At 27.9% G+C, this 13,907-nt stretch overlaps 3 protein-coding genes and 1 pseudogene across 4 annotated transcripts in view; 3 read left to right on the top strand and 1 right to left on the bottom strand.

Annotated features, from left to right (window-relative positions):
- Window positions 1-13,907, bottom strand: part of LOC145964077 (F-box only protein 21-like) — a 365,010-nt pseudogene that overhangs the window by 347,098 nt on the left and 4,005 nt on the right. The window lies entirely within an intron of this gene.
- Window positions 381-4,474, top strand: LOC145964088 (uncharacterized). Its single transcript, XM_083086492.1, has 9 exons — window positions 381-527; window positions 673-792; window positions 866-983; window positions 2,290-2,551; window positions 2,708-2,872; window positions 2,993-3,083; window positions 3,534-3,670; window positions 4,170-4,302; window positions 4,381-4,474. Exons 1-9 carry the CDS (start codon window positions 384-386, stop codon window positions 4,429-4,431), a joined length of 1,221 nt encoding a protein of 406 aa, XP_082942618.1. The 5' UTR covers window positions 381-383; the 3' UTR covers window positions 4,432-4,474.
- LOC145964094 (odorant receptor Or2-like) lies at window positions 5,444-10,841 on the top strand. Its single transcript, XM_083086499.1, has 9 exons — window positions 5,444-5,575; window positions 5,796-5,915; window positions 7,825-7,942; window positions 8,111-8,372; window positions 9,274-9,420; window positions 9,535-9,625; window positions 9,877-10,013; window positions 10,569-10,701; window positions 10,791-10,841. The coding sequence occupies exons 1-9, from the start codon at window positions 5,444-5,446 to the stop codon at window positions 10,839-10,841; spliced, it is 1,191 nt and encodes a 396-aa protein (XP_082942625.1).
- LOC145964562 (odorant receptor Or2-like) lies at window positions 12,019-13,190 on the top strand. The gene is made up of 5 exons (XM_083087508.1): window positions 12,019-12,103; window positions 12,231-12,325; window positions 12,615-12,751; window positions 12,922-13,053; window positions 13,139-13,190. The coding sequence occupies exons 1-5, from the start codon at window positions 12,019-12,021 to the stop codon at window positions 13,188-13,190; spliced, it is 501 nt and encodes a 166-aa protein (XP_082943634.1).

Genomic DNA, 13,907 nt, shown 5'->3' with positions numbered 1-13,907 from the left:
AAAATGTGTGCTTTAAGGACAAGTTGAAATAATTTAAAATTATTCGATTTTTTCCTTCGCGCACTTATCTGAGGCGACTATATCTTTTTTTGCTGAGAAAATTTCTGACAATGAGTATCTCTCTATCATCTCATAGACAGCTTGCAATTTCTAGCTGAAACACTCAAGATCTTCTGTAAATTGCTAAAATACAGGGATGACATCTCATATCGATTAATTAAATATATACCTTTCACGACTCGTGTACAATGTTTGACAATCCGGTATTATCGTAACTATATTGTTTTTGTTGTCCACGTCATTTCTTCCTCATATGTCGGATATTTAATAAAAAGAAAGCCGATTCGCGACAAGATATTCGCACAAGAACTGCCTACGACACAATGCATGCGGAGATGGAAGACTACTATTTCATAAATAAATTCTTCTTGTCGCGAATTGGTGCTTGGCCGTATCAGCATAAAGTACTCAAGATTTTGTTACCGTGTTTCTTAACAATAGTACAATATTCCGTCATCGCAACTGAGGTAACGTATCGCACTAATAATGCAGACTCGTTGGTAAATCAAATTAATTAAGTAATATATCAAGTTTCCAAATAAAAATATACATTTATTAGGTATTTTTTTACATATTTATTTTATTGTTGATCGATGTATCTTTGATTCATAGATAATTTTATTACATGATACCTGGGGTAATGTAGATATAGCTGTCGAAAGTGTAATTATCATCACTCCCATTGTTGGTGCCAGTACAAAATTGATTAATATCGTTGTAAATAATGATAAGGTAAATTTTTAAATACATATTAACAATGTGTATATATTTGCTGTTAATTTTTTCTTTTTATAACGTTCATCAGTTTCGACATTTATTGCGACTCATGAACGAACATTGGAGTATTTTTAATAGTGAATCTGAACGTTATATTTTGAAATATTATGCTAATATCGGCCGAAAAGTGACGAAATATTACGCAGGTAATGAATAATACTTTTAAATAACAATCGGAAAAGAAATTCACGTAACATTATGGCAAAGTTGATATTTTGGCTTTTTAGTGTAATTAAAAAACACTTCCTATTCGAAAGAATTTGTGGTCCATTTTGAGTAATCTGAGCACAATCATTATTCATATATTAATTTTTAGAAAACAATGGAAAATTACATGGTAATTTTGTAATCTAGAAACTCAGCCAAAAACTTTACGATTTTTCGTCAAAGCTATCAAAATTAACACATGTCACTGATATGCTCAGAAGGCATCAAATAAGTTTTAGATAATTATTATTATCGATATGTTTAATATATCCTACATACTTAATCACGAAATGTAATAAAATCAATAATGTAATCACAAATCATCTTTAGACACATTTTAAAATAGATTAACATAACTTTAAAATTATCTTAATATAGCTTTAAAATTATCTTAATATAGGTATATTTTCGAGTAAGCTTAACATCTGTCGTGGAAAGGAGTAAAATCCATAAAATTTTAATAATATATTGATATATTCGCTAACAGCTAATTTGCAACATTTTTTTAGAAATTCAACTTTAATATTATAAATTGTACTCATCTTGTAATTGTTCGTCTGATGATTTCTCGACCCCTTTTCTTATACGTTTTATATCCTTTATGGCACTCGTGTTCACTCGCGAAAAAAACGCGATAAATTATTAGCACTAATTAATTAAAAGCAAACTAATGCTGTTAATTGTGAAAATCATAACGAACAATTGCGTGTAGCTTCTCGTAGTACTTGTCGCGATCGCGTATCAAGGAGTAATGTGACGACATATGGAGCAGAGCGCGCCGCTACCTTTTTTTGTTGTCTCGCACCAATGACAACACGAGCGTGGAAACACAACACATAATGTGATATACATATACAATGTATACAATGTGTCACGAAATTGCCCTGTTTTTGCGATGTGTAGCGCGCTATAAACAAAATAAACGCTAAATATAAGTCTATTCAATCTTATCATTAAACATATTACATATAAATTAAATATAAATTCTCTTTCTCTCTTTTCTCTTTAAAAGTTGCAAATTAAATTCAAATTAAATCAGAGATTTTCATTTTATGAATTCTAATTTACAAAATTATAACATAAAAAAACACATAATAAAAATACATAATATAATATGATAAAAATAAAAATACTAAAAATACTAAAAATAATATAATATAATAATATAATAAAAAAATTCTATTTTTTTATATAATATTTTTAATACAATATAAAGTTCGTAAGCGATATATGCTTTTTTCACAGTATATTGTTGTACAATTTTGGTGCTGTATTTACTTATTCCATTAAGTCCAAGAATCTTAGATATTGTAATACCATTGAACGAATCACGACCATTGAAATACGTATATCAAGCCGAGTACAGAGTGGACAAAGATAAATATTATTATCCGATTTTATTTCATGCTTATATGTCGAGTGTGATCACTGTCGGGATCGTATTATCTATCGATACTATGTATATAATATGTGTGTTACATGCTTGCAGTTTATTCACAGCTATTAGGTAAGTGATATCAAAAAATTACTTGACATATCGTGTTCCTCTAAATTTATTAAAAAAAAACTTATTATATTTCTGAAATTTTCTTTACTCTTAACATATATATTTAGAAAATTTGTCGATATAGATTATCCTAATTTACATCATTTTATTTCTAAGCCACCGTCTTGAAAATATTGTTGGCCAGACAGATGTTAAGACTGATGATAATGAACAAATACGCACAAGAACGCACTATCATTTATCAATAGAAAGATACGATTCTATAAATGAGGACTATCATGAATTGATGATATGCTTGAGAAAACATCAACTCGCATTAGAGTAATTTTATCATAGATAATAAAGTCATATTAACGATTCTAATGATTTTAACAAAGTTGCTTGACCGATGAGACTATTTTATTCGATTTTTAATATTAAATTATTCCCAATCTCTCTTAGACATGTTCGGATACTAGATTCTACATTCACACACGCGATGTTTATTCTTCTATCTCTGAATGTGCTGATTATGAGCGTAATTGGATTACAGGTAAGAATTAAAAAAATACATATGTTTCCATTGAAAAATATATTTCGTAGCAAGATGTTCAAAGCTGCCAAATATTCTTTCAACGAAGAATGGCCAGTTTGCAATAGATTTTTTTAAAAATGTCGAGACATCAAAAAATTTTCTATTTATAGACAATTGAAAAAAAATTTTCGCAAATTGAATTTTGAAAAAAATAAACAAAACACATATTTTTCAATTATCACTTCAAATACAGTTTACTTTAACAGAATTCAAAGTTTAATTACAAAGATACATACATGTATAATATAAAAAATTAAAAAATTATAATAAATGATTTCTCCTTATCTTAATTTTTATTAAGGAAGAGAATTAATTCTAAATTAATCAAATAATCTAAAACAAGACTCGATAATTTTAGAATAATTTTTTTTAGAATAATTTATGTTTTGTGTAATATAATTGTTGCAGCTTATCAATAAACTAGGACATACAGAAGAAGTTATAAGATACATTTGCGTAACAGTAGGTGCATTTACTCATCTTGTATGCATGTGCTTTCCCGGACAGTTGCTGATAGACAGAAGTGCAGAAATTTTCGAGAAGGCGTAAGAAATATAATTCTATAATTGCTCTTTAATTGCGGCATAAGCAGCCTTATCGAATAAGCTAGAATTGCATTGCAATTATAACTGAAATAATATGAAATAATATGAAATATAAAATAATATAATTAAATAATATAATAAAAGACTCCAGATTTAATACTTTATATTTCTATCATAAATAATAATATCATAAATTTATAACGAAAAGCCTTAATATTGAGAAATCCTATAATTGATTATTTAAAATTTTACTCGATTTTACTGTAAAAAATTCAATTTTCTCTGATGCATACAATCCTTGCTAAATAAAAGCATAATTTTATTTGATAGGCATTATTGCAACTATTTTTGATATCGATGTTTTTATTATTTTAATGTTATCTCACCCAAAGTTATCGTCTTATAAACGATTCGATAGTCGCCAGGAAGGCATCTTGAAGATATTTTGTTATTTTTTAGAGATTTTGTCTTTTATTTGTCTTTCTATTTTGTCTTTTAGGTACTGTTCGCAGTGGTATACATTCTCCATAAAAAGCAGAAGATTATTAAAAATACTTCTTTACAGAAGTCTCGTTCCTTGCACACTCACGGCTGGAAAGATGTTTGTTATGTCAATGACTATGTGCAGCTCGGTACGTTTGGTTTGAATATAACTTTTTACAATGTTTATTACACAACGCTGCGAAGAATTAATCATATTCCATTTTAAGGTGATGCAAACTGCCATGTCGTATTTTACTACCTTAGGATCCCTGAAATAGAGACACAGTTATAATATATATGACGTCTTTATCTCTGCAAAATCATCATATTTAGAAAAAGTTAGCGTAAAGCTATTATATTATCAACGAAAGAATATTTGTAATATCATAATAAAACGATATATCTAATAATAATATAAAATACGAGTGTATTATATTTTTCAATATCCTGCTAATGTTATAAAAGAAAATCGTTGCAATTGTTTATCAACTGAACAGTGTATTTCACTTTATTCTACAGAAAATTTACAATTTCGTGATCTATAATTTACATAATTTTCTTTCACCAAAGATCTGTGTAATAATTTCAGGTTGTTGGGAAATATTTAAAAATATTTTTCGCCACGAAAAATAAATATTAAATATTAATAACAAACGGCGTTGCTTTTCATAGATCAATTGACTAACCATCCATCTAGCTCTATAATAATTTAAATGTTTATAATATTTTAAACGTTTTCTAACAATTCAAAATTATCGAAATAATATGTCCTTCTCGCCACTTCATTTACTTTACAATTTTTTTTTCTACAATCGAATATCTAGCAAGAGGACGATAACTGGCAAACATTTTACGACATATGCAAGGATGTTATAATATTATTCTAAAATCTAATTCCTCTTGTCACAGATGAATGTTTGATCTTATCAGCCTAAGATGATAAAGATATGACTACCGTATTCTTAATAGTCGGTTAGTAGTTTGTGATCAATTTCTGTGAAATATTTGATTGTAAAAAAAATATAAAACGAAAATAATGACGTGAAAGATGTATCATCATAATAATTTCGGGTTGTCAGGAAGCATTTGTTCGCTACGAAAGATGAATTTTTATTTGTACTACATCTGTTCATAGATCGATAATAAATATCTACTTTTCGCGACGCATTTCATGACAACCAGAAATTACGATAATGATATATTGTTCTCGCTATATTCCACCCTTCATTTTCGTATAATCGAATATCTAACAAGAAAGTAACAGTCTTGTTTCGCGATATGGAAGGGAACATGCTAAAATATTATTCCAGAAATCAATATTTTTTGTCGCAAATGGGTATTTGGCCTTATCAGCCTAGGATGATAAAGATATTGTTACCATGTTTCCTAGTAGGCGCTGAGATGTCTGTTTTTGCAACTCAGGTAATATTGCACAAGACTGTTATATTGATGTAAATAATTGTATAATTGTCATCACAAATGCAATCAACTAAGAAATATTGTTTTGAATACGATTCGATTTATTTTTAACGAATTATATTCGCAATATTTTTCTCTTTCTCCCTCTCTCTCTCTCTCTCTCTCTCTTTCTTTCTTCCTCTTAGTGTCACCGATCGATATTATTACCATCCTTAATGTATAGATACTTTTGCTGTATAATACTTGGGGAGACTTGAGCATGACTATCGAAGGTATAATCACCTCTATTCTTCTTGTTGGTGCCACTACGAAATTAGTTAATATTGTTACGAATAACAAAAAGGTAGTTTGATTTCGATGTGTATGTGTTTATGTAACATGTAAATCGCACGGTAAATAGACGGATTTATGTTCAATGCAAAAAGGATATTTTAGACAATCCCTAATTTTTGTAAATTTTTTAAAATTGCATTTATATAGTATTATAGGATATACTTTAGGATTATAAATACAAATTTATATATACAAAATTATAAATGCAATTTTATATATATATATATATATATATATATATATACAGGGTGTCCCATTTTAATATCCCACCCCAAATAACTTTCTTATTTTTAATTTTAGAAAAAGATGTTTCAGACAAAAGTTGTATGGTTTCAAGGGGGACATAAGGTGGTGTCATTAGTTTGACCTTGAATAGTTGCTTCAAGGTCACGTGAAGGTCACCGTCAATTTTCTAAATGGAACCTCCTATTTTTTATTACATATTCTTGTAGCTTATCTCGAGGGCTTTCCAAAACACTATAATAAAATATTTTTCCCTCAAGTACTTTTTGAGTTATAAGACTTGAAATCATTTCTTAATTTTACATAAACCGTAAAATATCTTGTAAAACAGTGCTGTCAATTATTTGCAACTTTCGACCGGATTTCTTAGTTCACGCCTACCGCTCTCCTCTCACCGCGCGCGCCTTAGCAACCACACCGCCGAACGCTCGTAACTAAGGAGCGCGGCGGTAACCTCAGGCACGTGCGCGTCACAAATGTAATGTAGCGATCTAATAACAAAAAATTATATAAAAAAAAAATATATAAAAAATTATATAAATAAATTATATAAAAAATTATATAAATAAATTATATAAATAATATTAATAAAATTATATAAAAAATAATATATAAAAAATTATATAAATAAATTATATAAATAATAATAATAAAATTATATAAAAAATAATATATAAAAAATTACACAAATAAATTATATAAATAATAATAATAATAAAATTACATAAAATATAATATATAAAAAATTATATAAATAATATAATAAGGAGAATAGGTTTTCACATTACCCATGAGGTACTATTGTTGATGCGTTTTTTTTTAAATGGTTTCCCCAGTAGGCCTATTCCACTAGAGTCTAGTGGAATAGGCCTACTGGGGAAACCATTTAAAAAAAAACGCATCAACAATAGTATCTCATGGGTAATGTGAAAACCTATTCTCCTTATCATATTATTTATATAATTTTTTATATATTATATTTTATATAATTTTATTATTATTATTTATATAATTTATTTATATAATTTTTTATATAATTTATTTATATAATTTTTTATATATTATTTTTTATATAATTTTTTGTTATTAGATCGCTACATTACATTTGTGACGCGCACGTGCCTGAGGTTACCGCCGCGCTCCTTAGTTACGAGCGTTCGGCGGCGCGGTTGCTAAGGCGCGCGCGGTGAGAGGAGAGCGGTAAGCATGAACTAAGAAATCCGGCCGAAAGTTGCAAATAATTGACAGCACTGTTTTAGACAATCCCTAATTTTTGTAATTTTTTTAAAATTGCATTTATATAGTATTATAGGATATACTTTAGGATTATAAATACAAATTTATATATACAAAATTATAAATGCAATTTTATATATATGTATATATATATATATATATACATACATACATACATACATATATATATATATATATATATATATATATATATATATATATATATATATATATATATGATAATCATTCAAGTGTTTTTATAATATGCACAAACACATAGAAAATCATAAATATAACGAGATCAAAGTGAGCTTTAATTGTTATATTTCTTACACAACTGAATTTTATATGCATCTATCCACGCGTATTCGCAAATAATTTAAAAAAATGGTTATTTCACTATTGCTCATTAATATTATTTTCTTTTTCGTTATTTATAGTTACAATATTTGTTACAAGTGATGAACGAACATTGGCGGTTCTTTCATAGCGAGCGCGAGCTTCATATTTTGAGGTATTATGCTAGCATTGGACAAAAAGTGACAAAATATTATTCAGGTAACTGGATAATTATTTTTAATTATATAATCTCTAATAATATTTAATAGTTAATTGCTTTAAATCCGATAATTAACAGTCAAAGATCAAAGGAAGAAATTGCTACATTGTGAAAAATGATTAAAAAAAATTAGGATTATTGTAGCAATATATGTTCTCTTTTTGCAGTGTATATTAACATATTCGTAGTAATGTTTATGTTAATACCGTTAATGCCAAAAATTCTAGATGTCATAATACCGTTGAATGAGTCACGGCCGGTTATATATGTGCTTGAAGGAGACTGGGGAGTAGATAAAGACAAATATTATTTTCCAATTTTATTGCATTGCTATCTTGCAGCTGTGATTAGTACCAGATGTATGGTGAACGTTGATACTATGTATATGGTGTGTGTGTTACACGGTTGTAGTTTATTTAACGCTATCGGGTAAATAAAATAAAAAAGATATTACTTTATTTTCTCTTTAAATTATTAAATAGTTATTCCGGCTTAAGGGGATCCCTCATTGAACGGCGAACTCTTACACGATTACAGCGCCCTCATCTAATCCTCATCCCGTATCTCTCTCTATCACATTATTTATAAAGAAGATGCACTGCTTTTTCTACTCTACTTTACCAACATTTCAGGTACATATGGACCGAAATTTTTGGGCATGTGCCATTTATTAATTAGACTACTAAACTCAATTTTTACAGTTCCTCAAGTTTTTATTGTGCAGTTCGCTATTGGGTATGTTATTGTTTTGTGCGTAAAAGCTACAAAACATTTATACAAGGCTAATGTCTTTATGAGGTGATAGCTTTACCCTGGCGAAAATAAGAAACTTTATAAAGCGTTAACAACCGTTGAGTGAGGGTTTTCTGAGAGTTTATATGCTTTTCAAACTTTGTAAGAGCACTTACATAACGCTGTTGGGTTTTGAATGCTTATCAAACGCTGCAGTGTTGCAATTTTTGTTCTACAAACTCTTTACTAATCGTTTTTAAACTCTCGACGAACTTCCACAAACGTTCATGTAAACGCCAAACAAACGTCTCATTTTTGCCAGGGTAGACGCCATGTTGATCTAAGAAGTTGATAAATAAATATATAATTTTATACTTTTTTTCTTTTTCAGTACATAATCGGCTTCCTCGTGTCCGTTTGCATCTATACTTCAACCGTAGAAAAGGATTTTTAATTTTATGTAGACAATAAAAAATGGCACATGCCCAAAAATTACAGTATTTTGTCGATAAAACAGATAGATTGAGGGATCCCCTTAAAATATATCTCCATACAAATTGCTTGAGATTTTAATAATATCTTTTATATTTTTTCCAAGCATGCGTCTTGAAAATATTTTGTGTAAGACTAAACTTGTGCAAAACGAGGAAATAATGAGCATAGAACAGGCAGTAATAAAAGAATATGATTCTCAAGATTATTGCGAGATGATTGCATGCTTAAAAAAACATCAACTCGCAATAAAGTTTGTATTATGGAAAATTTTATTCTAAATAATATTATCGATATTATTCAATTAGATTATCACACATTTTATATAAAAGTTTTCATTTAATAATATTTTTTTCCAATTTTTTAGATATACTCACATGCTAGACTCTACATTTAGAAGTGCGACATTTCTTATCTTATTTTTGAACATAATGATTCTGAGTCTAATTGGACTACAAGTAAATTACGACATGAGTCAATTATTTAAAAAAATATTCATAAGAATCAAAGAAAGTTTCAAGTTTTTTAATATTTCATAACACGCAGCACTTACATATAAAAAAGTTGTAAAGCAATATATAATTAAGTTTATACCTTATAATTATTTCTTATATATTATTCCATCAATACAATATTTTGTCCCCATTAATATAAAAAATGAAAGAAAGGAATATTTATAGAAATTTAGAAACTCTCAAATACATTCTAGCTTATCAACAAATTCGGGCAAACGCAAGAGGTGATAAGATTTGGATGCATAGCTATGGGATCGGTCACTCATCTTTTGAGCATGTGTTTACCCGGACAACTACTTCTGGATAGAAGTATAGAAGTGTTCGACAAAGCGCAAGTATTCAAATCATGCTTTAATTGAAATTACATTAATTATTATAATTAATATAAATATGAATTACTATAATTTATTATTTCGGAACAACAACACTATATGATTGGTTGAATGAATATACAGGGTGTTTCTAAACCTATTTCAGAGATGTTAAGGGTGTATTCTAGGGGTCAAAATAAGAAAAAGGTTCTCATAAACATGGGTCCAAAAATGCTTTCCCTCCGAGTTACAGCTCCTTAAAATTGGTGGAAAAAATCGCAAAATGTATTGTAGCTCTCGGAGACTTTTTCACAGAACGTTGAAATTTTGCACGGCGTAATAATTAATAGTGACCTTTATTTTTTCAATACATTTTGCGATTTTTTTCACCAACTTTAGGGGGCTATAACTCGGAGGGAAAGCATTTTTGGACTCATGTTTATAAGAACTTTCTTTCTTATTTTGACCTCCTAGGATACGCCCTTAAAATCTCTGACATAGATTTAGAAACACCCTGTATAATTTTGTCTCCTCAGTAACTAAGAACTCTATCACATAAAAATATTTTTATGTAGGTATAATGCACAATGGTACATATTCTCGCTGAAAACGACAAAATTATTAAGCATACTCCTTCACAGAAGTCTCGTGCCTTGTACGTTGTCGGCTGCGAACATGTATATTATGTCAATGACTACGTTCAGTTCGGTACGTCAGCTTTATAAGAAAAAACGCGTGAAAAATTTCTTGTAACAACTCTTATAATGTTATATAACATGTTAATACTCTTTTTTAAGGTGATGCAAACGGCCATGTCATACTTCACAACCTTTTTATCAGTCAGTTAGACATAAGTTTGCGTAAAATAATCGCGATTATCGAGGCTATTAGTTTTTATTATTATATATTTTATTATTATATATGTTATAAAATAGAAATTTAAAATCGTTATAATAAATATTAATATGCGTTTCACATATTAATGACACATGATTCATTTTTACATTCTATATGTACTCTTTTTTAAAAACACACTTAGAGGTGCTCATGATGAAATTTTTTTGTTTTTAATTTTTTTTTGTAAAGGGTACAAAACATTATCTATGGACAATGTGGACAAATGTTACATTCGAATGCCATATCAATTTTATAAAAATTCATATTTCGAGATGCTAACTTTTTATAGATCTACACATTATTCATATTCTACTTATTCAAATGTTTTATATATCTATTTTATATATCTTTTCTGAATATATATACCACAATATTCTCTGCAGAATCTTGCAATATGTTTGCTTGAACAACGTCTTTACAGAATATTAAAGAAATTATAGATCCAGCAAAAAATTGCAGCATTGCTTTGACGGCGACTTTTGTTATTCAATGTTGTAAAGTCGTAAATTTTTTTAATAGATATTTTAATTCTTGTTGTCTTTCAGACCTATGAGCGCATCAAATGTGATATACATACATAAGAAACAAAGATTACTATGAATATATCTTCACAGAAATCCTTTATATATTTGCAACTGGAAAAATTCATATCAATGACTATGTGTGACTGAGATATAAATATTTTTTAATATCTTTTAATCTTATAACGTTGTAGTAAACTAATATTTTCAATTTTATGATATGAGATTTGTGATAATATATATTATTGTCTACAATAAAAGAGAGATGAGATGGTAATATACACACACTTTTACAAAATTATTATATTTAGGTAACTCATTATCTACTTACAAAAAAAACGTTTGTCATCTCCATAATAAAACATGTCTCAAATAAAATATTTAACATATACAGCGTGTTTCATTTTAATCGCCCCAGGCAAATATCTCGAAAAATATGGAAATTATGAAAAAATGTTTCGGACAAAAGTTGTATGATTGTTGTTTCGGACAAAAGTTGTATGATTGATATATGATTGTTTATGATTTTAATATCTTAGACTTTTTCCCAAGCATTTGTCTTGAAAATATTTCTTCGAAAGATAAATTTATGCAAGGCGAGAAAATAATGAATAATGAATGTGTAGTAAAAAAATATGATTCTGAAGATTATTGTGAGATGATTGTATGTTTGAAAAAACATCAACTTATAAAGTTTGTATTATGTAAAATTTAAAAATGGAAATGTTATAAATGATAATTTTATTAATATTATTCGGTTAAAATTATCACACATTTTACATAGAAGATCCCATATTTAAAAATTTTTTCTACTGTCTTTTAAATACATTCACATGCTGGAATCTACATTTAAACATGCGACATTTCTCATCTTGTGTTTGAACGTAATTCTTCTGAATTTAGTCGGATTACAAGTAAATAACAACTTGAGTATCAATTATTAAAAATACTTATGTTAGAAACAAAAAAGTTTAATTTATTAGTTTTACTTAAAAGTTTAATTTATTAGTTTTTTAACATTTCATGCGTACATGTAGAAAGTTTTTGCACGTATACGTATATAGAAAGAGTTATAAAGCGATATTCAGATATAAGTTTATATTTTCTTCGTCAATAAAACTCGATTTTTCATTGAAATAAAAATCATAAGAAAACTAAGGACTCGAATATTTATAGAAATTTCAAAATTCAAATCCATTATAGTTAATCAACAAATTTGGACAAATTCAGGAAGTGATAAGATTTGGATGCATAGTTATGGGATCGATCACTCACCTCTTGAGCATGTGTTTACCTGGACAATTACTTCTGGATAAAAGTATTGAAGTGTTCGACAAAGCGCAAGTATCCAAACCGTGCTTTAATTTAAATTCCATTAATTATTATAATTACTATAAATGTTAATTGTTATAATTATTTCGGAAACTATATGATCGGTTGAATGAATGTATAATGTTGTCTCTGTAGTATCACTAATAACTCTATCGCGCAAAATATTTTTAACGTGTAGGTATAGTGCACAATGGCACATGTTCTCGCTAAAAACAACAAAACTATTGAGTATACTCCTATATAGAAGTCTCGTGCCTTGCACGTTGTCGGCTGCAAACATGTATATTATGTCAATGACTACGTTCAGTTCGGTACATCAACTTTATTAGAAAACGCGTGAAAAATTTCTTGTAACAACTCTTATAATGTTATAATATGTTAATGCTCCTTTTTAGGGTGATGAGAACAGCCATGTCATACTTCACAACCTTTTTATCAGTCAGTTAGACATAAGTTTGCGTAAAATAATCGCGATTATCGAGGCTATTAATTTTTATTATTATATATGTTATGAAATAGAAATTTAAAATCGTTATAATAAATATTAATATGTGTGTTTCATATATGAATAACATATGTATATATGATCATATATGATTTGTTTGTAAGTTTATATGTACTATTTTTTAAAGTACACTATTCATGATAAAATTTCAATCTCTTTTGTTTTTAATTTTTTAAATAAATTTTTATGGATAAAACACGATTATTTATGAATATGTGGACAAATGTGAGACTCAAACGCCATATCAATTTTGTGAAAATTCATATTTCAAAGTGCTAACGTTACAGATCTACACACATTCATATTCTACTTATTTAAATGATTTAAATATTTTCTGAGCATATATACCACAATATTCTCTGCAGAATCTTACAATATGTTTGAACAAAGTTTTTAAAATATTAATTAAAGAAATTATAGATTCAGCAAAAAAAAATAGCAACATGCTTTGACGGCGACTTTTGTTATTCAATGTTATATAGTCTGAGATTTCTTTAATAAAAGATATTTTAACTCTTTCTGTCTTTCAGACCTGTGGGCGCATCAAATCTGATATACATAGATAAAAAAGAAAGATTATTAAGAATAAATCTTCACAGAAGATTTTTATATACTCGTAACTGGAAAAATTCATATCAATGACGTGTGGTTGAGATATA

Source organism: Camponotus vicinus, unplaced genomic scaffold, assembly GCF_025532165.1.
Source record: "Camponotus vicinus isolate PSW18456_S1 unplaced genomic scaffold, iyCamVici1.0 SCAF_13, whole genome shotgun sequence".
NCBI lineage: Eukaryota > Metazoa > Arthropoda > Insecta > Hymenoptera > Formicidae > Camponotus > Camponotus vicinus.
The sequence above is the reverse complement of the archived record's forward strand: the minus strand, read 5'-3'. Positions and strand labels throughout refer to the sequence as shown.